The sequence below is a fragment of the Porites lutea genome, chromosome 3, assembly GCF_958299795.1.
Source record: "Porites lutea chromosome 3, jaPorLute2.1, whole genome shotgun sequence".
Classification (NCBI taxonomy): domain Eukaryota; kingdom Metazoa; phylum Cnidaria; class Anthozoa; order Scleractinia; family Poritidae; genus Porites; species Porites lutea.
In genome coordinates, this window is record NC_133203.1 from 16,273,528 (window position 1) to 16,298,297 (window position 24,770).

General features: G+C 41.2%; 5 protein-coding genes across 5 annotated transcripts; all 5 read left to right on the forward strand.

Moving 5' to 3' along the window:
• Window positions 1–1,862: 1,862 nt before the first annotated feature.
• Window positions 1,863–3,164, forward strand: LOC140931658 (uncharacterized). Its single transcript, XM_073381441.1, has one exon. It carries the CDS (start codon window positions 1,863–1,865, stop codon window positions 3,162–3,164), a length of 1,302 nt encoding a protein of 433 aa, XP_073237542.1.
• Window positions 3,165–3,275: 111 nt separating this feature from the next.
• On the forward strand, window positions 3,276–4,706 carry LOC140931659 (uncharacterized). Its single transcript, XM_073381442.1, has one exon. The coding sequence runs from the start codon at window positions 3,276–3,278 to the stop codon at window positions 4,704–4,706; it is 1,431 nt and encodes a 476-aa protein (XP_073237543.1).
• Window position 4,707: 1 nt separating this feature from the next.
• On the forward strand, window positions 4,708–5,415 carry LOC140931660 (uncharacterized). The gene is made up of 2 exons (XM_073381443.1): window positions 4,708–4,939; window positions 5,036–5,415. Exons 1-2 carry the CDS (start codon window positions 4,708–4,710, stop codon window positions 5,413–5,415), a joined length of 612 nt encoding a protein of 203 aa, XP_073237544.1.
• A 242-nt stretch (window positions 5,416–5,657) lies between these two features.
• LOC140931661 (uncharacterized) lies at window positions 5,658–6,914 on the forward strand. The gene has a single exon (XM_073381444.1). It carries the CDS (start codon window positions 5,658–5,660, stop codon window positions 6,912–6,914), a length of 1,257 nt encoding a protein of 418 aa, XP_073237545.1.
• A 10,309-nt stretch (window positions 6,915–17,223) lies between these two features.
• LOC140930616 (zinc finger protein 862-like) lies at window positions 17,224–23,318 on the forward strand. Its single transcript, XM_073380343.1, has one exon. It carries the CDS (start codon window positions 19,616–19,618, stop codon window positions 22,580–22,582), a length of 2,967 nt encoding a protein of 988 aa, XP_073236444.1. The 5' UTR covers window positions 17,224–19,615; the 3' UTR covers window positions 22,583–23,318.
• Window positions 23,319–24,770: the final 1,452 nt, after the last annotated feature.

Genomic DNA, 24,770 nt, shown 5'->3' on the forward strand with positions numbered 1-24,770 from the left:
AGGCCCAACGCAAGATTCTTTATGTTATAGAGACTATCTAGATATACTTATTCATTTAATATGTTGCCAAGACTATAGGGCTAACAAAGGGAAGACTTTTTCGGTTTCAAAGATATCTTTCAAACTTATAGCAAGTTTATCATTTACTTCAGAAAGTAAAAATAGCACTCTTTTCTCTAGGATCAGAACATAATCTCAGTTATATTCAAGATTAGTAAAAATAGCAGTGCAGATCCAGTGGAAGGGGCCCCCTTATTTTTAGACCCAACTGAGTCCCAAAGGGCTGAAAACAAAAATTGTTTTGAGCCCCCCCCCCTTATCTCAGGTCTGTATGACCACCGACAGTAGCAGTGTTGTAAATGCTAGGTGTCCTGTGCACTAGGCCCAGTCTGCGCCGAGGTGTTGTCATTCGACACTAGGTAAAACCTGGGCATACATGTGCTTTTATCGCTTGTTATTTTCGCCTTTATTTCTCGGATAAGGATCGTTTAACTAGACTCACATCGAAGGAATAGAACATTACGAAAGCATTACGGATATTTCAGCAGTTTCCAAGGTTACGGATAGAGACACTTGCTTGTTTGTAAGGATTTCTTGTACGGTATTGTATTCGAACGGTGTGCTGAGCGTAGTTGATCGGATCGAATAAAGCGTGGAATTGACATCGAATTGACGGCTGTTACAGTTTGACCTACAAACGAATCACATGGAGGGAGACAAGGAAGAAGATTTACAAGGGAAAACGGAGTTCCCTGATGAAGAGAAGCTTTGCACTTGGCGGGAAGTCGATATGGATCTCGATACCATCTGCTCGTCACCTCATGCGATATCGCCGCTGACCGGTTTATTGGCTCAAGAAACTTACATGGACGTGCGAAAACGGATTCCTACAGAAAGGGGTAGGCAATTTGAGATTCAAAAGTTGAAGGAAAATCGGAAAACTGCACTTGCTAATTTAACTAAGCAGATGAACTTAGTCTCACCTTTGTTAACGGATTTTGAGAACGAAAAACAAGTGCGTACGGAAGTTGTTCATTTAGATCAGCTATTTGTTAAAGTGCAAGAAGCACATGACGCATATCTCAAGGCCTTAGATGATGATGATGAAATTAAATTAGCTCTTGAATGGTTTGGCACTCGTGATAAGGATGTGCTCCAGCTAAAGCAAAGGATTATTGGCTTTTTGGATGATGCAGATAAGCTACGTGGCGGTTTACGTGATACACACTCAGTGAAATCTAAGTCATCTCGTCGCTCAAGGCACTCCCTTTCCTCGGTAACATCTGCTAGGTTAAAGTTAATTGAAGCGAAAGCTAAAGCTGCAGCGTTAGAGGTTAAGGTATCATTTCTAAAAGAGAAACAAGCATTAAAAATGGCTACTGAAGAGCTTGAACTTGGGCAGCAAATCGCAGAGGCAAAGGCAGAAGAAAAAACTTATGAGAAATTCGAGGAGGAACAAAATATTGACGGAATGAATGAAAACTTGGAAGATGTTGAGGTTAAACTCACTTCTACTACCATCTCACCTGGGGTACAATCTAACGATCAGGCTACACTAAGGGTGCCTTCTGTGAAGTTCCAAAGTTCAGCTATTGTTGGTTCAACGACCACTCCTGTAACCACCCCAGCTTTAGTCAGTGCTGCTAGTATGAACCCAACTGCCCGACCCTTTGTTCCAAAGAGTGTTCCCATTAAGAAAGAAGAGTATAAGGACAAGTACGAAACCCCCACTGATTATAAGCTACCACATGTTAAAAGGGAATGTACGTGCAGTTTCGGAAAAGGATTCAAGCTCTGTGGAAGGTACAGGGTTAGATCTAAACTATCTTGACATTCAAAGGAAGCAGGCTGAACTTTCAGAAATGATTGTTACCCAACAGGCTAGGAGCCTCCTACCTAGTCACAAGCCACCTACGTTTTCGGGAGATGTTATGTCATACCCAGCATTCATAACAGCCTTTGAAACTCTCATAGAATCTAAGGTAGATGATTCTAATGAGCGCTTGTACTTCTTGGATCAATACACTAGTGGAAAGGCCAAGGAACTGATAAAGGGTTGTTTACAAATGAAAGGCGAAGATTCGTACAAGGAGGCTAGACGGCTTTTGAAGAAACATTTTGGTGACCCATACAAGATCGCAAGTGCATACATCGCCAAGCTGTCGAGCTGGCCCGCTGTTAAGCCTAACGACGGAACAGGGTTACAAGAATTTTCTATTGTTCTTGAGCAAGCAAGGAAGGCCATGACAGGCATGCAATACATGAACGACTTGAACACGGCCAATGTTATGCGCCAGTTATGGGAAAGGCTGCCGCGATATCTACGTAGTAAGTGGACTGAAAGAGTTAGCAGGATTAGGAGTGTCAAGGGACAGACAGCTAGCTTTAATGACTTTTGCCAATTTGTATCAGAGCAAGCCGATTTAGCGACAGACCCAATCTATTCCGAGGAAGGCATAAGTAAACCGATGAACGCAGTTGACAAGTACCATAAACAGAACGAACGCAAACCCAAGAGAGGAAGGGGTACCAACTTTGCAACAGGCTTGGCAGGAAAGAATGCAGGTGGAGGAAATTCTCACCCCATCAGCTGTACATTGTGCTCTAAGGCGCATCATCTGGACGAATGTGCTGAGTTTCTTAAAAAACCGCTAGTGGAGCGGAGAAACTTTATCAAGCAGAAAGGCTTATGCTTTGGTTGCTATAGTTGTGAACACACTGCCAAGCTTTGCAAAAGTAAAAGAACCTGTCAGATCTGCAATAAGAAACACCCAACGTCACTCCATGATTACAGTTGGAAATCAGAAGAGGTGAAAATGGAAAGTGGAAACGGCCAACATGAGAAACCGGAAGCCAGTAAAAAGAAAACGGAAGAGCACGTCGTTAACGTGTGTACTGCAATTTGCAATGTGACAGATGCCGGTGATGTACCAGTTGCTATGGGTATTATCCCAGTATGGTTGTACCACAAGGACAATCCAAACAATAAGATATGTGTTTACGCCCTCCTTGATAATGCCAGTGGTGGAACATTCATTAAGGAAGACTCGTTAAGAAGGCTTGGTGTTAAAGGAAGTGAAACCAAACTTTTGCTCACTACTATGCATGGTACCCAAGAAGTCGATACTAAAGCGGTAGATGGGCTAATGGCTTCCCACTTTTAAGAAAACGACGTTATCGTACCCCTACCGAGAACCTACGTCAGACAACGGATTCCAGCAGATCGTGATGAGATTCCTCGTCCCGAAGAGCTGCAAGGATGGTCACATTTGCAGATGGTTAGGAAACACGTACCTCCTTACATGGAAGACGTAGAAATAGGACTCCTGATCGGACTAAATTGCCCTAGTGCAGTGCGACTAAGAGACATTGTTTGCGGGAATGAGAATGAACCCTATGCAGTAAGATCACTACTGGGATGGCACGTAAACGGTCCTGTTAACCAAAAGAGCAGTAAACAAGTACATTGTAACCGTATTCAGATTCTTAAGAGCAACACAGAGGATAACGTGAATGGGTACATCATTGCTAAGACAGAGATTAAGGAGCGGCTAACCCCTCAAGTGGTTTCTCGAATGTTTGAGGTGGACTTTGCTGAAAGGGAGCACGGAGTCGCATTATCAAGAGAAGACCGTCAGTTCCTGAAGATTGTAGAAGATGGAATCCATCATAGAGATGACATGCATTACGAGATGCCTCTGCCCTTTAGAGAAAAGAATGTACAGCTACCCAATAACCGTCCTCAAGCAGAGCAACGCCTGCACGGCCTTAAGAAGAGACTCCAAGGCGACGCAAGGTATTGTGCTGACTACGTCAGATTCATGACTGAAATCAAAGAGAAGGGATATGCTCGAAAGGTCAAGGTTGAAGAGCTACCCTATCAAGAAGGAAAGGCCTGGTACTTACCTCACCACGGGGTTTACCACCCCAAAAAACCAGGCAGCATACGCGTAGTATTTGACTGTTCAGCTCGTTACCAGGGTGAATCGCTGAATGGCCACCTATTGCAAGGGCCCGATCTAACAAACAAGCTCACTGGGGTGCTCACAAGATTCAGAGAGGAGAAGGTAGCCTTCATGGCTGACATAGAGAAAATGGTTTTTCAAGTCAAGGTTCCAAGGGAAGATCAGAACTTCCTTCGCTTCTTATGGTGGCCAAATGGAGGTTTAACTCAAGAGCCTCAAGAGTACTGCATGACAGTGCACCTCTTTGGAGCTGGTTCATCTCCAGGGTGTTCTAACTTCGCCTTGAAACGTACAGCCGAAGACGGTGAAAGAGAGTTTGGTGCAAGAGCTGCCAAAACATTAAGGAAGAACTTTTACGTCGATGATGCCCTGAGTTCGGTACCGACAGAGAAGGACGCTGTAGAAGTAGTACAAGCTGTTAAAGAGATGTGTGCAAAGGGAGGGTTCAAACTAACGAAATTTGTCAGCAACAGTAGAAAGGTGATGATGTCAGTACCTGCTGAAGACAGAGCAAAGGAGATCAAGGGCCTAGACCTAGGCAGTGACAAGTTACCAATAGAGAGAGCATTGGGTGTAGAATGGTGCATTGAATCGGACGCATTCAAATTCAGGATAGAGTTGAAGGACAAACCGTGCACCCGTAGGGGTATACTGGCAACTATAAGCTCGATCTTTGATCCTCTGGGGCTGATTGCGCCCGTCGTCCTTGTTGGAAAGCATTGCCACTGCTCAGCTACATAATATGTCAGATGCGTCTCAAGTCGGGTACGGACAATGTTCTTATCTCAGACTGGTTGATGAAAACGGAAGAATTCATTGTTCTCTTGTTATGGGGAAAGCTCGTGTTGCACCGTTGAAGACAGTCACTATTCTAGGACTTGAACTAACTGCCGCTACCGTTTCAGTAAGGGTTGCAAGCATGCTAAAAGAAGAGTTAGACTATGACGGACTCCAAGACTTCTACTGGACCGATAGTAAGGTTGTCCTCGGGTTCATCAACAATGAATCTTGAAGATTCCAAGTGTATGTTGCAAATAGAGTGCAATTCATCCATGACCACACTTCACCAGACCAGTGGCGCTACGTGGAGTCTGGATCCAACCCAGCAGATGAAGCATCGAGGGGGATGAACACTAAGGAGTTTATGCAAAGGTCGCAGTGGATTAAGGGCCCAGACTTCTTGTGGCAGACGGAAGATCACTGGCCTCAACAAGACTCATACGAAAACGAGGTCGACCACAATTCTCCTGACGTTAAAAGGGTTACCGCTAACGCGACAGTGATTGAAGAACATGAAAACATGTTAAGCAGATTCAAAAGATTCTCCAAGTGGCAAGTCCTAAAGGACGCAGTTGCGCTTTGTATGGAATACAAACGACGTCTCAAGATGAGAGCCAGTAAAGCAGACAAGAGACCTCTAACTGTTGACGGTCCTCAAGTTAATGGATGAAGCGATGAATGTGAAGGTTGCCCGGCTACTTCCTTTATGGTCAGAGACCTTGAACATGCAGAAACAGAAATTCTCAAGCTGGTGCAAGCGAATTATTTCGATAAAGAAATCAAGATTCTGAAAGATTTCCAACCCAGACCGGAAGTGTGCCTAAAGATCGTCATCATGATAAGGAAAGGAAAGCAGTTCTGAAGAAAAGTAGCAGCCTTAACGCCCTTGACCCATACCTGGATGCTAGCGGAATGTTGAGAGTTGGAGGACGGATAAAGAAGGCTAACCTCTCAGACAGTCTTAAGAACCCTGTCATCTTACCGAAGACTGGTCATATTACAGAGCTGGTCCTCCGTCACGCCCATGAGAAAACTCACCACAGCGGAAGAGGTCTCACCTTAAACGAACTTCGTTCGAGTGGTTACTGGATTATCAATGGAAATGCTGCGGTCAGACACTTCATATCAAGGTGCGTCACGTGTCGACATCTCCGTGGTACTTTTGGAGAACAGAAAATGGCCAACCTCCCAAGTTCCCGTGTTGAACCCACGCCACAGTTTTCATACTGTGCAGTGGACTACTTTGGTCCGTGGTATGTCAAAGAAGGCAGGAAAGAAGTTAAAAGGTACGGAGCCCTATTTACTTGTTTGGCCAGTCGTGCGATACATATCGAAGTAGCCCACTCCAGGGAAACAGATTCATTCTTACAAGCATTACGGCGCTTTACCTGTCGTAGAGGACCCATAAGAGAACTTCGCAGTGACCAAGGGACTAATTTTGTTGGGGCCGAAAACGAGTTAAAGGCAGCACTTCAAGAAATGGATGATGAGAAAATTAAGGCAGAGTTGCTTAAGGAGAACATTGATTGGATCAGAAATCCTGCTACTGCAAGTAATTTCGGAGGCGTTTGGGAACGACAAATTCGGTCGGTGCGGAACATCATGGCAGCACTTATGAAACAGCATGGTCACAGCTTAAACGACGAATCGTTGCGAACTTTGTTATGTGAAGCTGAAGCTGTTGTCAACAGTCGTCCTCTGACTACCGAGACCTTAAGTGATCCGCTCTCACCGTTGCCACTATCGCCAAGTACCCTTCTCACTGGTAAATCCAAGCTCATTCTCCCCCCTCCAGGAAAGTTTCAACGAGAAGATACTTACTGCAAACGTCGCTGGAGGCGCATACAGCATATTGCTAATGAATTCTGGAATAGATGGAGTAAAGAATATCTTCAGATCCTACAGTTGAGACAAAAGTGGACACACAAGAGAAGAAACTTCACGGAAGGCGACATTGTTCTATTAAAGGACAACAATTCTTGTAGGAATAAGTGGCCTATGGCTAAAGTGCTTACCACACGTCGTGATGATGAAGGCCAGGTCAGATCGGTGACTGTTCAAACCGGAACTGGATCAGTATTGGATCGACCAGTCAATAAACTTGTGCTGTTGCTAGAGTCACCTAAGGATAGACCGGGAATCCCCGACGAGGAGCCTGAGGAACTGTGATGTTACAGAAACAGGATATCTAGAACGCTTAGCAATTCTAGTATTCTAAACGAGTTAGAGTAAGATTTGTTTTGGTTAAAATGACAAACATTTTAGGGGAGCCATGTAAATGCTAGGTGTCCTGTGCACTAGGCCCAGTCTGCGCCGAGGTGTTGTCATTCGACACTAGGTAAAACCTCGGCATACATGTGCTTTTATCGCTTGTTATTTTCGCCTTTATTTCTCGGATAAGGATCGTTTAACTAGACTCACATGGAAGGAATAGAACATTACGGAAGCATTACGGATATTTCAGCAGTTTTCAAGGTTACGGATAGAGACACTTGCTTGTTTGTAAGGATTTCTTGTACGGTATTGTATTCGAACGGTGTGCTGAGCGTAGTTGATCGGATCGAATAAAACGTGGAATTGACATCGAATTGACGGCTGTTACAGTGTTGTTGATTACATAATAGTATCAAAAAGTATTCTAAGAAGTGTGCGATATCTTATTGTTAACCCATTAATGCCACATTTAACAGATCACTGTCACCTATCATTCAGGATAAAAGCCACAACCCTCGTCACATTACGTGTTGAATGTTTTTCTTCTGTGATGCCAACTCGCAGAAACTAACATTAGAAGGGCAGAAAACATCCCAACTGTCCCAACTAATGTGACGAGGATTGTGTTTTAAAGGTATTTGGAGTATGTGGTCTAATGAGAGGGAATAGGACGGAAAATTGCGCGAACTCTAACGTAATTTCCCTGCTAATGATCTAAAGACTAGATCCGAAGCAAAATCATTCAGTGCTATTTAATGAAATTAGGATGTGGAGATGTTTACTTCCCAAAGTTGTAAACGTATTTTGGTATGAGCTAACAACTCAGGGTACTAAACATTTCAACAAGGAGGTCATATTATTTGCTGCCGATATTGTAGCACGATTGTCATCTCTATTAGAGCTGTAAGAGTAAATTTTCTTGGACAACTCAATTCGTCTGCGTAGTTTTCAAGCATAAAACCCGAAATTCGGTAAAAGACACGGTGTTTACAGTTCCTTATAAGTTAACAGCACAAAGAATGGAGGCCTCGACCATTATGAATGTCCCGAAAATATAGCTTCTGTAAACTATTGTAGAACAATTTCTCACTCAAGGCATATAAAACTCTCAAAATGTACCCTGCATCGTTACTTTCACATTTCTGGTTCCGTAACGTACGATTTATGTTAAATTGTGAAAGTGTGCACGAGTTACTGCTAGTTCTTAATTGAATTATCTGGAAAGAATTTTATAAGCAAACTTCAACGCCACCTTGTACAAAGCTAAAAAAGACCTGAGATCAGGTACCCAGCCGCTGGGAAAGCCGAAAAGTTAGAAAATTATCTTCTGTGCTAGCGATTAATAAAGTTTTTTTCTTGTAACGATCCATGATTTCACCATATAGCCCAATTACATTTTGGTGACACGGTGTGGTGACTCACTATTTCATGTCACCATGTGTACACTACATCAATAGCACATAAACTCTTCCAGCAAAATAACTGCGCAAAGCAATGCGTACAGCTAGGGATTAACTGTGGCTAGGCCTGTTGTAGCAGGTTTCTTTAGTTATTCTTCACACACATCCACGGAAAATATATTTTGGATTCCTTGCATGTAGACAAACCTTAAATGTTGTATAATTAAAATGCAAGTCTGCTTGTCACACTATCAATACTGTTAAAGAAAACATTTCCTCTACTTCTGTCGTTGTTATTAGCCTCTAAAAATACAGTTCTTCTTGTACACTATTTCGTAGCCCACCTTATATATAATTAAAATCCATAAAGTAGCTACGAATTAATGACATTACATCCCTAAAAAAGATTAGTTTAACATCAACATACTCGTCGCCAGTCTGCGTACTATGACCTACTTTAGCTCCTTCCAATGAAAAAAAAAAAATCAATGATAGCATTGATACTGCGTCTGAATTACTAAGTGAAACTTTAGTGGAAGCATGCAAAGAAACTGGATCGAGCGCTAGAGGCAGCAAAATTGCATGCAAATCACAAACAAATGGTTTTATTAGGAAAGCGAAAACGGAAAAAGAAAACTTGAGAGAGTCACGCATGTCAAAATAAGGTAAGGCTTGAGGGGCAATATTGTGTTCGTCTTGAGGCCATCCATCCAAGACTAACTTGATAACGGATTGTGGGCTAGTGTCGTGCAAAGTTGCTTCGCTTATCTCGTCCAAACGTTTATCTGGGATTTCAGCAAAGGCATATATGTTCATGATTCGCGCACGGTTTCCTGGTTACCTTCAGCAGAGTCTAAGTGAGCTCTACTTAAGGTGTTGGCAATGTGTAGACAAGTGCCTTTCATAAACACGAAGTTGACATCATACCGGTTATAACGCGTTATGATGTCTTGGATATGCTTTGGAGCCATGCTCAGCGGCTTGCGTAGTATATCAGCACGAGGTTTGTGGTCATTCTGTACTGATACTGCACGACCATAAGCATACTGATCAAATCGTTCAAGGCCATACAGGACAGCCAAGGCTTCTTTCTCTATCTGTGCCCAATTTTGTTCTGAAGGAGTCAATGCTCCAGATGCATACTCAACCCATTACCCTTCTTGGGGTAATGGGTTCATGATAACCGTCACGAATATAGAGACATTAAGTGACCACTAAGCCCACTATGAGAATGTTGATGTAATTGCTGTAGTTACTGTAGTTGGTGTAGTAGCAGTAGTTGGTGTAGTAGCTGTAGTTGGTGTAGTAGCTGTAGTTGGTGTAGTTAGTGTAGTTGGTGTAGTAGCTATAGTTGGTGTAGTAGCGGTAGTTGGTGTAGTTGGTGTAGTAGCTGTAGTTGGTGTAGTAGCTGTAGTTGGTGTAGTTAGCGTAGTTGGTGTAGTAGCTGTAGTTGGTGTAGTAGCTGTAGTTGGTGTAGTTGGTGTAGTAGCTATAGTTGGTGTAGTAGCTATAGTTGGTGTAGTTAGTGTAGTTGGTGTAGTAACTGTAGTTGCTGTAGTTGGTGTAGTAGCTATAGTTGGTGTAGTAGCTGTAGTTGGTGTAGTAGCTGTAGTTGGTGTAGTAGCTGTAGTTGCTGTAGTTGGTGTAGTAGCTGTAGTTGGTGTAGTAGCTGTAGTTGATGTATCTAGTGTAGTTGGTGTAGTTGCTGAAGTTGCTGTAGTTGCTGTAGCTGGTGTAGTAGTGGTAGTTGGTGTAGTAGCTCTAGTGGGAGTAGTTAGTGTAGTTGGTGTAGTAGCTGTAGTTAATGTAGTTGGTGTAGCTAGTGTAGTTTGTGTAGTTGGTGTAGTAGCTGTAGTTGGTGTAGTTACTGTAGTTGCTGTATATGGTGTAGCAGCTGTAGTTGGTGTAGTTGATGTAGTTAGTGTAGTTGACGTAGTTACTGTACTTGCTGTAGCTGGTGTAGTAGCTGTAGTTGGTGTAGTTGCTGTAAGTAGTGTAGTTGCTGTAGTTGCTGTAGTTGGTGTAGTAGCTGTAGTTGGTGTAGTTAGTGTAGTTGCTGTGGTTAGTGTAGCTAGTGTAGTTTGTGTAGTTGGTGTAGTAGCTGTAGTTGCTGTAGTTGGTGTAGTTTGTGTAGTTGCTGTAGCTAGTGTAGTTGGTGTAGTTGGTATAGTTGCTGTAGTTGGTGTAGTTAGTGTAGTTGCTGTAGTTAGTGTAGCTAGTGTAGTTTGTGTAGTTGGTGGGGTAGCTGTAGTTGGTGTAGTTTGTGTAGTTGCTGTAGCTAGTGTACTTGGTGTAGTTGGTATAGTTGCTGAGTTGCTGTAGTTAGTGTAGTTGCTGTAATTGCTGTAGTTGGTGAAGTAGCTGTAGTTGGTGTAGTTGGTGTAGTAGCTGTAGTTGGTGTAGTTGCTGTAGTTGTTGTAGTTGGTGTAGTTAGTGTAGTTTGTGTAGTTGGTGTAGTAGCTGTAGTTGGTCTAGTTGCAGTAGTTTGTGTAGTTACTGTAGTTAGTGTAGTTGGTGTAGTTACTGTAGTTGCTGTAGTTACTGTAGTTGATGTAGTTGCTGTAGTTGGTGTAGTATGTGTAGTTGGTGTAGTTTCTGTGGTTGGTGTAGTTAGTGTAGTATATGTAGTTAGTGTAGTATGTGTAGTTGGTGTAGTATACGTAGTTGGTGTGGTATGTGTAGTTGGTGTAGTATGTGTAGTTGGTGTAGTTTCTGTGGTTGGTGTAGTTAGTGTAGTATGTGTAGTTAGTGTAGTATGTGTAGTTGGTGTAGTATATGTAGTTGGTGTAGTATGTGTAGTTGGTGTAGTTAGTCTAGTTGGTGTAGTTACTGTAGATGGTGTAGTATGTGTACTTGGTTTAGTTTGTGTAGTTGGTGTAGTATATGCAGTTGGTGTAGTGAGTGTAGTATGTGTAGTTGGTGTAGTATATGTAGTTGGTGTAGTATGTGTACTCTGTGTAGTTAGTGTAGTTCGTGTAGTTACTGTAGTTGGTGTAGTATATGTAGTTGGTGTAGTTTGTGTAGTTAGTGTAGCTGTTACACAAAACTACACCACACTACACCACCTACATCAAACTAAACCAACTATACAACACTACACCAAACACCTGCTAAACCAAACTACACCAAGTACACAAAACTACACCAAAGTACACCTACTACACCAAACTACACCAACTACACAAAACTACACCAACTACACAAAACTACACCAAACTACACCTACTACACCAAACTACACCAACCTACACCAACCACACCAAACTACACCCACTACACAAAACTACACTACCTATACCAACTACACAAACTACAGCAACTACAGCTACTACACAAACTACCCTAACTACACCAACTACACCAACTGCACCAACTACAGCAACTACACTAACTACACCAACTGCACTAACTACAGCAACTACACCAACTACAGCTACTACACCAAGTACAGCAACTACATCAGCTACACCAACTACAGCTACTACAGTAACTACACCAACTAGACTAAGTACACCAACTACAGCAACTTCAGCTACTACAGCAACTACACTAACTACAGCAACTACACCAACTACAGCTACTACACCAACTACAGCAACTACACTAACTACACCAACTACACTAACTACACCAACTACAGCTACTACACCAACTACCGCAACTACACTATCTACACCAACTAGACTAACTACACCAACTACAGCTACTACACCAACTACAGGAACTACAGCAACTACACCAACTACACGTACTACAGCAACTACACTAACTACAGCAACTACACTAACTACGCCAACTACAGCTACTACACTAACTACAGCTACTACACCAACTACAGCAACTACACTAACTACACCAACTACAGCTACTACACCAACTACAGGAACTACAGCAACTACATCAACTACACCAACTACAGCAACTACACTAACTACAGCTAGTACACCAACTACAGCTACTACACCAACTACAGCAACTACACGAACAACAGCAACTACACTAACTACACCAAGTACAGCTACTACACCAACTACTGCAACTACACTATCTACAGCAACTACACTAACTACACCAACTACACCAACTACACCAACTATATCTACTACACCAAGTACAGTAACTACACAAACTACAGTAACTACACCAACTACAGCTACTACACCAACTACAGCTACTACGCCAGCTACAGCAACTACAGTAACTACACCAACTACTCTAACTACACCAGCTACACCAACTACAGCAACTACACTAACTACAGCTACTACACCAACTACACCTACTACAGCTACTACACCAACTACACCAACTACACTAACTACACCAACTACAGCTACTACACCAACTACAGCAACTACAGTAACTACATCAACTACACCAACTACACCAACTACATTAACTACACCAACTACAGCAAGTACACCAACTGCATTAACTACACCTACTACAGCTGCTACACCAACTACAACTACTACAGCTACTTCACCAACTACAGCAACTACAGTAACTACATCAACTACAGTAACTACAGCTACTACACCAACTACAGCAACTACAGCTACTACAGCAACTACAGCTACTACACCAACTACACTAACTCCACCAACTACACCAACTACAGTAACTACAGAAATTACTTCAATATTCTCATAGTGGGCTTAGTGGTCACTTAATGTCTCTATATTCGTGACGGTTATCATGAACCCATTACCCTTCTTGGAGTAGCACAGCAACGATTCCATGTTTGCTACTGTCTACTTGAATTACTACTTCTTTCGAGGAGTCAAAGTAAGCTAAGCAAGGAGACTCCAAACTACACCAAGTACACAAAACTACACCAACCACACAAAACTACACCAAAGTACACCCACTACACCAAACTACACCAACTACACAAAACTACACCAACTACACAAAACTACACCAAACTACACCTACTACACCAAACTACACCAAACTACACCACTAGACCTTTGTCGAATGCAAAGTCGATCACACTAGTGATTTCTCCCCTGGCATCTCTTATGCAAGACCAAGTGCGTTACCTTAAGTCCGGGGGAATCAACGCTGAGTTTATAAGGGTCGAACAGGAAAGCGAAGAGGCTAAACAACACGTGGAACGCGGGGAATGCCAAATCGTGTATGGCTCACCCGAGGCATTTTTGTCTACCAAAAGATGGCAGGCAATGCTGAGCAACGATGCCTACAAAAAGAGGTTGTTTTTGGTTGCAGTTGATGAAGCTCACTGTATTTCTCACTGGTAAGTCTATTCAGCCTTCCCCGTTTCCCTCTGTACTTTGACTCTCGTCCTTTTGCATTGTACATTGTACTTGTACATTGTAAGCTTAAATACTTTTTCAAATTGAAGGGAAGCTATTCTTTATAATAACATGTGCACAGATTCTGATTGTAAACCTTGGAATATCTAGATGAAGCATATACTCTTACATCTAATCGATTTGCATTATATGATTCTATTTAAAAGTAGGATGAGATAATGTAGCTGTGCTGTATTTCTTTAACGAAGACGTTTGAGACGTACATGTGGTATATCACAATCAGATGAGGTTTCATCTCTCACTTAATTTCATTTTATTACAAGAAGTCCAGCGTGACTTTTTTATTTTATAAGATACTTCCTTTCTTAGACATATATATAATCATAGTTATATTTAATTAGTCTTCAGTTGTTTCTCAGGCATGTACATGTAGTATGTGTTGTTGATCAAAATTACAGCTGAGAATAATTTTGTGCCTAGGAATATTCCTACGTTCCTGTGTCCTCTGATTAATTGTTCGAGATTATGAATATCTAGGAAAAGGAGGAAAGGAAATGGAGAATAGAACTAAGTTGAAGTGGAACATACTGTAAATACTATCCACAAATTTAACTTAACCAGGGGCGTACCTCAAAAATCTAAAAATATATATTTCATTGTATTTACGTCTTTACGTCTTCCCCCCGAAAAACATGGAAATGGCATTTCCGAGGCCCTAAAAACAAAAAAATTTTCTGAGAGTATGCCGCTCGGCGATTGTTTCACTACTCCTTCCTGTGCGTACCTAACTGGAAAAACAACGCTACACCCCAGTTAGCTTGACATTATTGTATGTTTCCATTTCAGGGGTTATGCAGTGAAGAAAGGAGAAATGGCTTTTCGAAAATGGTTCAGCCGGATCAACGAGATCCGCTCAATTGTCGGCAAAGTGCCCCTGATTACACTAACTGCTACAGCAACTATGTCAACAAGACTCAAGATCATGCGGTCTCTTGAGATGAAAAGCCCAACCCTCATAATGGATAGCCCAAACAGAGATAACATAAGTTATGCTGTTCAAGTTATCGCCCCTGATCCTGCTCAAACATTTAAGACCTTAGTTCAAGAGTTAAAGGAGCACACAGGATTAACTGAGAGGACAATTATAAATTGCCAGACGATCAAAGTCATCACTTTTTATATTCTTTCTTTATGTCAGAACTTGGCAATTCTGGTGACCCTAAGAAGAGGACTGTGGAAATGTTTCACAGCAGAATTGATGATCTTAATCGAGATCATATTTTGGAGTCAACGGGCAAACCAAATGGCTCAGTCCGTGTCTTGATAGCTACTATTACCTATGGTATGGGCATTGACTGCAAGAATGTCAAGACAGTTCTGCACTATGGGCCTTCTTACAACCTTGAAACCTATCTGCAAGAAAGTGGCAGGTTGGTAGGTCAAACCATCAAATGTGCAAGTCTGTGGTTCTTTACTCAAGCCTTATGATGAAGCACTGTTCTGAGGAAATAAAAAGTTATGTGCGAGAATCATCTACATGTAGAAGGAAAATACTCCTTAAAAACTTTGATGTGGACCTCGAAAAATTGCCTGCGGCTGAACCAGCACATAATTGTTGTGACTTTTGCAAGAAAAACTGTAAATGTCAAGGGGACTGTTGTGATTTTGTTTTCTTTAAGTCACTGTTCACAGATATCCAAGAGGGTCCAACTGATTGTCTTTCTAGAGAAGTGAGCGATGCTCAGAGGGCTAGTCTACGTGAAAAGCTGAACTACCTAAAGAAAGCCTTGAGAGGACAATATGTGCGTAGGGTAAGACTTGAAAATGTGCCAATGTTTACTCCCGCAAAGTTGTCTGGTGCATTTGGAGATCTGCATGTGGAACAGATTTTGAGCAATTGTGAGAAAATTTTCACTGTCACTGACATTTTCAAATTTGTTGACATCTGGAATTTAAGTGTGGCCTTAGAAGTTTTGTTTACCTTCGGCCAAGTCTTTCGTGATGTTGATGGGTGTGAGCCTGTTGAAGAGCCACAACACAATGGCACATCAGAGTTTGCTGATCTGGACATTTTTGATTTTGACATTGAGGATTCTGTCTTGGCTGGCATTCAAGAAGGAATGTTTTATACTGCTGAGGATAGCCTTTTTGAACCCAATGAAGAAGAGTCTGGCTCTGATGTTGAGTAAACTGAAAATTTTGTTCAATCTGTTAACCCATAAATGTCATTATATTCTTTACATTTCTATATTTAGCTGTTAGGGGTTACTGAAGCATTCAAAACAGTATCATTATGTCTGGTGTTCATTCCCTTTCTTTTCTTACCCAGGAGATGTACATGTCAATGTTGCTTTGAGTATAAATATTACAGGAAATCAGGTTTTAAAAAAACTTGGAATAGCTACAAAACTGGATCTGATCACTGTCACCCATCTCCCGGGTCTGCGGCTCATTTTCCTGAAAAGCGGCCGGTAATCGAGCCTACAACTGTTACTGAAAAGGTCAAAAGCACTTTTAGGTTTTTTCAACAGTGAAATGATTCAAATGTCCAGTTCAAGCAGAACTTACTTGCAATATTGTGATATACTTTATTAGGTGCAACTTGGTATTTTCAGATGATCCACATCGAGTTTTGCTTTGAACTAGCGGTTATTAAGCCTGTTGGGTAAACAGACTTGTTGTAAATAAACAATATTATCAATGGTCTGCTGAAATTTCCGATTTCTTAAGTCAAAAAGCTGTACATATTATAAGTTGTAAAATAAGCTCTTTAGAAAAATATTTGAAATTATTTGGAAACAATATTCCCTGTTGGGTGGTATAGCTGTATCAGAATCAGTTTCATTTGTTTTTACATTGACTCAATAAATACATGTATCTATAAATCTATTTGGAGCACATAGTGCATCATTTGATACTCCCTTTGTTAAAGGTACACTGTCTTGTTTTCTGATAATCGACTAAAGGTGAAGTCTACGTTAGCTTCACCCTATACTGTAAAGCCTTTAGGGTATTGTACATAAAAGGTTCATTAAATTTAATCATCAATTGAACATGTTTGTCTAGTGCAGACAACCTACCATAAAAAGCGAGTGCAAAGAAAGTCGGTTTTAAAGCTTACCATTCGGGTAAGTTATTGCTAGTATGTACTAGCCCAAGACTCCTTTTAAAAAAGCCTCCCCAAAAAATTTTGATGAGCAGCATTGATTGCAGTTCTTCTCTTCTGAAATGTGAATTTCACAAAAACCTTCATTTGCTCTTCCAGCAAGTTAAGAACAGAATACTAGCCCGATTGCAAAATCCACTAGCCCCGGACAATCATACACGACTATCTTTGCACGCTGCAAAAGCTACTTAAAATACCAAAAAAGAAAGATTTGTGTCCCATCGATAGGGCTTTGTGTAGAAAGGTAATTTTTTAGTATTTTAGAAAAGATGGCTGCCTTCAGGAGATTGGCGGGTAGAGATTCGACTACAATATGTAATTATTTGCATGGATTTATGTGGATATTGATACTTAGTATATACACACTCAGTGATCTTGGTGTTTTAAGCAATCTGATTGGTTCGCTATCTCGGGCTATTCACAAGGCTGCTGCCTAACGGGCGCCCGGTCGCCAGAGGCGCCCAAGGTAAGAGCATGGGCGACCAAATTTCGGTACAAGGAGCCCGCGCGGGCGCCTGACTTAACACACGGCATTAGACTTAACCTCCTTGTACATTATATTCCTTTAGCTGGAGTAGGACTTTAAACAGTGGAACTGTTGATATGGTTAGCGATGATGCGATTAGGCAGTATAAAATTTCCACAAATAAACCGTAAATTATGTAAACCTAACGTGTTCAACTGTGAAGCTTTGTCGAAACGAACGAAGCCATCGTTTCCGAGTCCGGATGGCAGTTGAAGACTGGGTCTGAGATTTGACTTCCAAATATGGAATAGCAAAATTATGGGCTGTTTGTTGCCTATGTTGACATTCGTGCAGTTCATCGTTTGCTTGGGTTTTCGTCGATTTGATAACTTTTTTGTGGCGAGAATGGGAAGCTATCTTGCGTGCTATCGACTGGACGTGCTTGATGTTCGATTTCATGTACCAGTTTGCAACGTATCAGCATTTTCAAGAGACTTTAAAAAACAACACGCCAGAGAACGCAGTATGATATTTCATATTTGTAATGTGATGTCTTTACCTTGAATAAAGAAATTAAAGTAATGATCAACTTTGTGTTGGTTGTATTTCTGCCTTGCTGCACGTGCTTAGCGCCCTTTCCCGCTAAAATCGGCAAAGGTTCTGCTTTTCCCGCTAAAATCGGCAAAGGTTCTTCTTTTCTCGCTAAAATCGACAAAGGTTTCAGCAATTTGTCTTAAGCCCAGTGACTACAATGGAATTCTCGCAACAGGTAAGCAATGTTTATTTCTTACGACTCCGTATGTGAACATTTATATTAATATAGATAACGATTTGGAAACTGTCTCTTTCAAAACAATAAAATATATTTCCCGCTTTTAAAACACAACCGAAGATGCTGTGCCTTCATTTGACCTATATTCAATGCGGTTTTATTTAATCCGTAGTGACAACTTGACATTCTTGACCTTCTAAACGAAATAGCAGATCAGCTAGGTAGCTGTCTGTGATTGCCTCGCAAATTCATGCAAATTTTCTTTGACTAATGAAATTTGAACCGCGTTTGTTTTGAGATCAAAGATACTGTAAGCTTGATATTTCACTTATAATAAAAACGGCTTCTTTTCGCGTACAGTTTCTACAGCTTCGATACACTGATGTTGAGTTTGGTTCTGGAACATGCTCACAGAAAAGTGCAGAAAGTTTAAGACAGTAGCGCTTGAAATGTAACAAATATCATTTTCGTGACACGGCTATTTTTGTCGTGGAAGGAAATTTGATCGGGGCAGATTTTGATCACGTGCTAGGTAACCAGTTCTGACGGCTCAGATGGAGAATCTCTCTTTTCCATAACCAAACCAGGAATTTACCTTCAAGATGACCATGCAACGATGAATGTCTTGTTTATTCATTCTCATCTTAGTTGAACATTAATTATATGGAAATTTGGCAAAGTTAAATTTTGTTGCGGGAAAATACTCGGTTATAAGACGCACCCCGAGTTTTGAGAAAATTTTTATCGAGCAAGCACAAATTTTCGTAAACAAAGGTGCGTCTTATAAGTGAATAAATACGGTACTTCGGTTATCAATTGTTTTCTTCTGATACTGACTTGTAATTGGGCTATATTTTTATTCGCTTACAAATACAAAATCTTTCGGGGTTTGGCCGCGGGAATCTTTATTCCTTTAGTGACAGATATAAGATATTTTAAAATGAAATGCCACTTGATATCTTTATAGTAACGCTACACTGTGTATAACTGGTCTAGCCTCATTGAGGCCAAGGTCCTCAATAAAATATAACAAGTTTTGAACAGTTCACAGAGTGGGCCGGTTTTCTTTATATTTCAGGTTGCTGACTTAAAAACTTTGAAAGAAGCCCTGATTAGCAATAACCAAGATTTGTGTTGCAAGTTAAGGGACAAATATTCGCGAAAATTAAACCTTAACCAGTCCTTCCCGAGATCTGATAAGCTAAAACAAGACCAACTGGCACAGTCCCTTATTCCGTGTGATGCACCAACTGGCCTTATTGCTCATGAAGTCGCTGGGGATGGAAATTGCCTGTACCACGCCATTTCTCTGGCCCTTGTGGGTACAACAGAATACTCTACTTGTCTTCGTATTCTGACAGCCATTGAGCTGTTTGAAAATACTGCCTACTATGGAAACCATCCGCGATTCCGGGAAGCTCTTCAATGTGGGTGTCCCTTTGGAGAAGTCACCGTTTTCACGCTCGCACTGAAAGAAAATGGAATAGCAGAGTGGGAGCACAGTGGCAACCGTGAGTCTGCTATCCAGAGTGAGGCAATTGGGGGATGTCAGCTAGGTGAATGGTCGTCGCTGATGCACATCATGGCACTTTCCACAGTGATTTCCAGGCCTGTCTTTACAATCTATCCAAGTTGTGCAGAAGCTATTCGCCCCCTCTTACATGGCTTAGTGAAACCACGTATTAACAGGCCAGACGTGTTTTCCAATAATGATTGCTTTCATATTCTGTGGTCAAGGGATGGTGGATTAGACAGCCGCCCAAATGCTATTTATGTTCCTAACCACTTTGTCCCCCTTTTTAAAAAGGAATATGGCGATCATGCAGTCAAAACTGCTAAAGACTACCGCAAAGTTGCTGACCAGTCCACTAAAAAAGCATCCCCCCCGAAAAGGTCGTTTAGTTTGGAAGACTTTTGGTTTCCAACAGAATGTAAAAAGAAAAAGAGAAATGAAGCAGGCATAAACAATAAAAGAATGAAAATGGGGGATGATGGGAAGACAGAAAAGAAGACAGAGGACAAAATAAAGATGAAGGAAAAAATGCTGGTGGAGGAAGAATTAAAGATTCAGGATGACATGAAGATGGAAAAGGAATTGAAGATGCAGGATGAAACGAAGATGACAGATGAATTTAAGATGCAGGACGAAACAGATATGGAAGGTGAGAGAAAAATGGAGGATGAGAGGAAAATGAAGGATGATCAGGGGAAGATGGATGCAAGAAAAATGGCTGCAGAAAAGAACATGGAGGGTGAAAGAAAGGTAAAGAGTGCAATGACGATGGATGATAAAAGGAAGATTGAGGTGAATAGGAAGATAGAAGAAGATGGAAAGGATGAATCGGATAGGACAAGGGAAAATCACGCTAATGCTATGGACAAACGTAAGGAATATGAACAAAAACGGACAAGGTCATTTCAGTGGAAGTGGCTTCAAGCCCATTCTTGGTTGCGTATAAACCTTGTAAGAAAAGACACAATGCAGCCATTCATTACTAACACACCCTACCCAAATTCACAACCTGTTGGAACAGCAGTGAAATCAATGTACTGTGGTGTTTGCTCGAAGCACCCTTCTTTAGCATCAAAGGACAGTGAAATAGCTAAGAGAAGTGGGTCAAGCAACTTCAAAAACGAAACATTAAAAAAACATGAAACAAGCCAGAACCATAAAAAATGTATTGCTGCGGACAAAGCCATAAATGATCCGAAAAAAACTGAAATGTACAAGTGCTGTAAGCAGTTATACGAAAAAGAAGACGAAAAAATGGAGAAGAAATTTAAAACAGCCTTCTACATTTCAGCATTAGAACGGCCATTAGATGACTATGAAAGTCTCTGTGCGCTTCAAAAGTTAAATGGGGTGGAGCTGGGTGAAACTTACTTAACACGATCTGCATGTACTGAATTCATTGAGCACATAAGCTCTGTTATGAAGGAGGATCTCGCAGACAAATTGAAGGAATGTAACTTTTTCTCCCTAATGATTGATGGAAGTACAGATCATGGTGTCATTGAGGAAGCCATTATGTATGTGCGCTACTTGGAAAAGTCAGTTGGAAGACCGGTCACTGCATATCTTGGAATCGAAGAACCTAAGGCTGGAACTGGAAGAGGTTATTTAGATGCGGTTGATTCCTGTTTCCAAAGAGTAACCAACATGAATTCAGTCACCTGGAAGGAGAAAATTACAGGCCTGGGAACTGATGGCTGTGCGGCAATGACAGGTGAGAAGAACGGAGTGGTTGGTTTATTGAGGCAAGAAAATAGAGAATTTATGGGATTCTGGTGCGGAGCACACAAGCTTGAATTGGCAGTTGTCAAGTGCCTAGAAAAATACCCAGATTTTGTGAAAGTACGTGATGTCCTTCGCAGTTTATACCAGGAATATCACTACAGCGCCAAGGCCCTCAGGGAATTAAGAGAGTTAGCTGAAGCACTAGATAACCAGATCTCTAAGCCTACTAATGTGTTTGGAGCTAGATGGTTGCCACATCTTCAAACCGCACTCCAGGTACTGTTTCGGGGATATAAAACTCTCATGATGCATTGCCAGAACACAAGAGAGATGCGTGTAGGATCAAGTGGTAGACAGGGGCGAGCATCATTTTCGGTCAAGTTCTTAACCTCATTCAGAGGGTTGCTCTTTACCAGTTTTCTGTGGGACATTGCGGAGGAAGCAGCTCATTTAAGTAAGGTTTTTCAAGCTGAGTTTCTTACAGTTACAACCGCAGCGGCAGCAGTTCGAAAATTTGAATTACAGTGTCTTAATATGAAGTCGTTAAATGGTCCAAGACTTGAGGCGTTTTTGAAAGAAGCAGGGGATGGCAGTGTGTTCAGAGAAATTGAGATCAAAAGGGAAGACAATGATATTGAACAATTTGAGAAGATCAGAAAGTCTGTTTTGGATGAAATTGGACAGAGCATGGGGGAGCGATTCCATTACCTCTTTAACGACCCAGTTGTAAAGGCTTCTTCAGTTTTAGATCCAGACACGTGGCCTACAGATCCTGAAGAGTTAGCGTCTTATGGTTGTGATCAGCTCTGTGTAATCGCTAACAGGTACCAAGAGCAGTTGCAAAAAGCTGGTTTTAAAGCTGAGTCTGTCAGTAGTGAGTGGCAGGGAGTTAAGAGCCTTGTGAGTCTAATGAAGCACAAGACAACACCTGACATTTACTCTGTGTTGTTTTCTAAACAAGAAGAATTTCCTAACTTCCTTTTGATTGCCGAGATTGTGTTCACCTGGCCTTTGTCCACCGCAGCTTGTGAGCGAGGTTTCAGCTCCATGAACCGCACTAAAACTATTCAGCGTTCAAGTCTTGCAACTAGGACACTGGACAACAACTTGCGTATCTCAGTTAAGTACCACAGCCTGAACAAATCAGAGAGAGTCAAGGCCTTCGCTCAATCTGGGCACCTTGCCAATGCAGTCAAGCATTGGCGAGAAAACAGTGTCAGAGCCCGACGAGAGAACTGGGTGGACAAACATCCAGAGGCTAGAACCTGGAGTTCTCTTAAGGGGACAAAACCAAAAGACTGATGAACATTGCTCAATGCTGTGATTTAATTGTAAACTACACTGTGAATTCAAAGGATCTGTTTTGGACCCAAAATTGGGAGTTTTTCCTTGAGTAAAATACAGTACTATTTGAGGGGCTAATTAAGCTCTTCTAAAATGGAGCTGTTTTGGACAACTCCGAGCTGTTTTGGAGAACTTATAAGACTTAAAAAAATGATCTTTTGAATTTACAATGTAGTTACATTGACATAAAATTCTTTTATAGCACAGAATCAGATAGGAAAATGTTATTCAATTTAAATGATTCCTCAAATGTTTAGCACTTCATTTAATGAGATCCATCCAGGCTAAGGTTTACATAAGGCACTTGATGTTCTGTTCTGTTTTTCCTGTTCATGTATAAAAAAGGCAAGGAGAGGATTGTTCTACTTTAGAAAGTTTTTGGAAGACTAGTTAAGTTGTCATGTGGAACACAACTGTTACTGAACAAATGTGAAAGTCAAGTAAATAATTCTGAGTTGAAATTACCTACTGTTATGTTATTCTTTTATTGTGAAAATTGTGAAAATTCCTTTTACACGCAAATTAAGCCCCTCAAATATTTTTCCGGCTCATGAATGTGTATAAGAAAGGTAAGAAGCAGTTTAATTGTTACATTTTAGAAAATTCTTTGAAGGCTCTTCTAGGTCACATTGAACACAACAGATGTGGAAGTTAATCGAATAAATTAATAAATGAAAGTAAATAATTCGGTTAATTCTTGTTTACGTGTTATTTATTAGGCCCGGCGAATTCTTATTAAAGTGTGCAAGAACCTCTATAACCTATGTAATGATCTTGGAAAAACAATACATGGATTTCAAACTGGGCTCCTAACAATGTGGCTCGGGCTCCTAACTTTAAACTTTAGGAGCCCGAAGGGCTCCCTAAAATTTTTCTTAGGCAGCAGCCTTGGCTATTCAACAATATTCACCTCCGAGCGAGTGGATAATGCGTAATTCGTGATCTTCAAAACAAAAACAAAATGGCGGGCGTAAACTCGCGTTTCGCTCAAGTTTCAGAAGCAGAAATTTTACAAATACAAGACGAGGCTGTGCCTGAGAATACAAAAAAGGCAACTAAGTATGAACTGAAAGTTTTTAAAGGTAAGAGAAGACTCGAAAGTGTTAAAAAGTGTTTCTGGTTTTATTTTGCTGACAACTGCCAATAAGTTTGAGTGACATTCATAACTCTTCACATCAAAAATTTGTTACAATGTGAGTAAATTCTTTGTAGATTGGTTTTCCCAGCAAGAAGAATTTACCACAGATATAGAAGAGATGAACAAGGAGGAGTTAAATAAATGCTTGCGGAAATTTTACATGTCTGCAAGAAAACAGGACGGAGGTTACTACAACAAAGCAATGCTTACCTCGATCAGAGCCGCCATTGATCGGCACTTGCGCAACGAGCCACACAACAAGCCATTTTCGATAATTAGCGACAGCCAGTTCACGGAAGCGAACAAAGCTCTAAATTCGTTTCTGAAAACTCTGAGCAAGTCAGGTCAAATTTGTTCTACTGTTCACAAACCCGCACTAACGACCAAAGCAGTTTCAAAGCTCTACGAAGCCGGCGAGCTAGTAGATGAAAGATGCCACGATCCACAAAAGCTGCAGCAAACAGCGTGGTTTTTTATAACCCTTTACTTTGGTCGAAGAGGAAGGGAAAACCAGCGTCAATTGACAAAATTAAGCCTAAAGCTCTCCAAAACCCCAAATTCCGGCCTGGAATATTTTGAGCTTAACAGAGAAACGCCAGGAGGAGTCTTTTCAACCAAAAATCACCAAGGTGGTCTAGACGGCACCGACGACCCATCTGATGGTAAAATGTTCAAAGGCAAAGGGCTTGCTAACTGTCCAGTAGCAGTAGTGAAGGCTTACCTGTCCCATTTAAATCCAAAATGTGAAGCACTCTTTCAGAAGCCCTTAACTGGTGCTAAATTTAAACCGTCTTCTGATGTCATTTGGTATTCAACACTTCCTCTAGGCCATAACACGATCGACAGCATGATGAAGAATATGTGCCTCCGAGCTGGTATCGATACTCCTTTCACAAATCACTGCGTCAGGTCGACCACCGTAAATATTTTGTCTTCTAAAGATATGAAAAATCGCCACATCAGAGCAGTCACGGGCCACAAAAGCGATGCAAGTTTGGAATCCTACAA

What these genes read in the sequence shown, in the direction of transcription:
- LOC140931658 (XM_073381441.1), top strand. Translation starts at nt 1,863, where the DNA reads ATGATTGTTACCCAACAGGCTAGGAGCCTCCTACCTAGTCACAAGCCA.
- LOC140931659 (XM_073381442.1), top strand. Translation starts at nt 3,276, where the DNA reads ATGGTTAGGAAACACGTACCTCCTTACATGGAAGACGTAGAAATAGGA.
- LOC140931660 (XM_073381443.1), top strand. Translation starts at nt 4,708, where the DNA reads ATGTCAGATGCGTCTCAAGTCGGGTACGGACAATGTTCTTATCTCAGA. An exon ending in AGACTTCTACTGGACCGATA is followed by an intron (nt 4,940 to 5,035) that starts GTAAGGTTGTCC and finishes ACACTTCACCAG; the next exon opens with ACCAGTGGCGCTACGTGGAG.
- LOC140931661 (XM_073381444.1), top strand. Translation starts at nt 5,658, where the DNA reads ATGTTGAGAGTTGGAGGACGGATAAAGAAGGCTAACCTCTCAGACAGT.
- LOC140930616 (XM_073380343.1), top strand. Translation starts at nt 19,616, where the DNA reads ATGCACATCATGGCACTTTCCACAGTGATTTCCAGGCCTGTCTTTACA.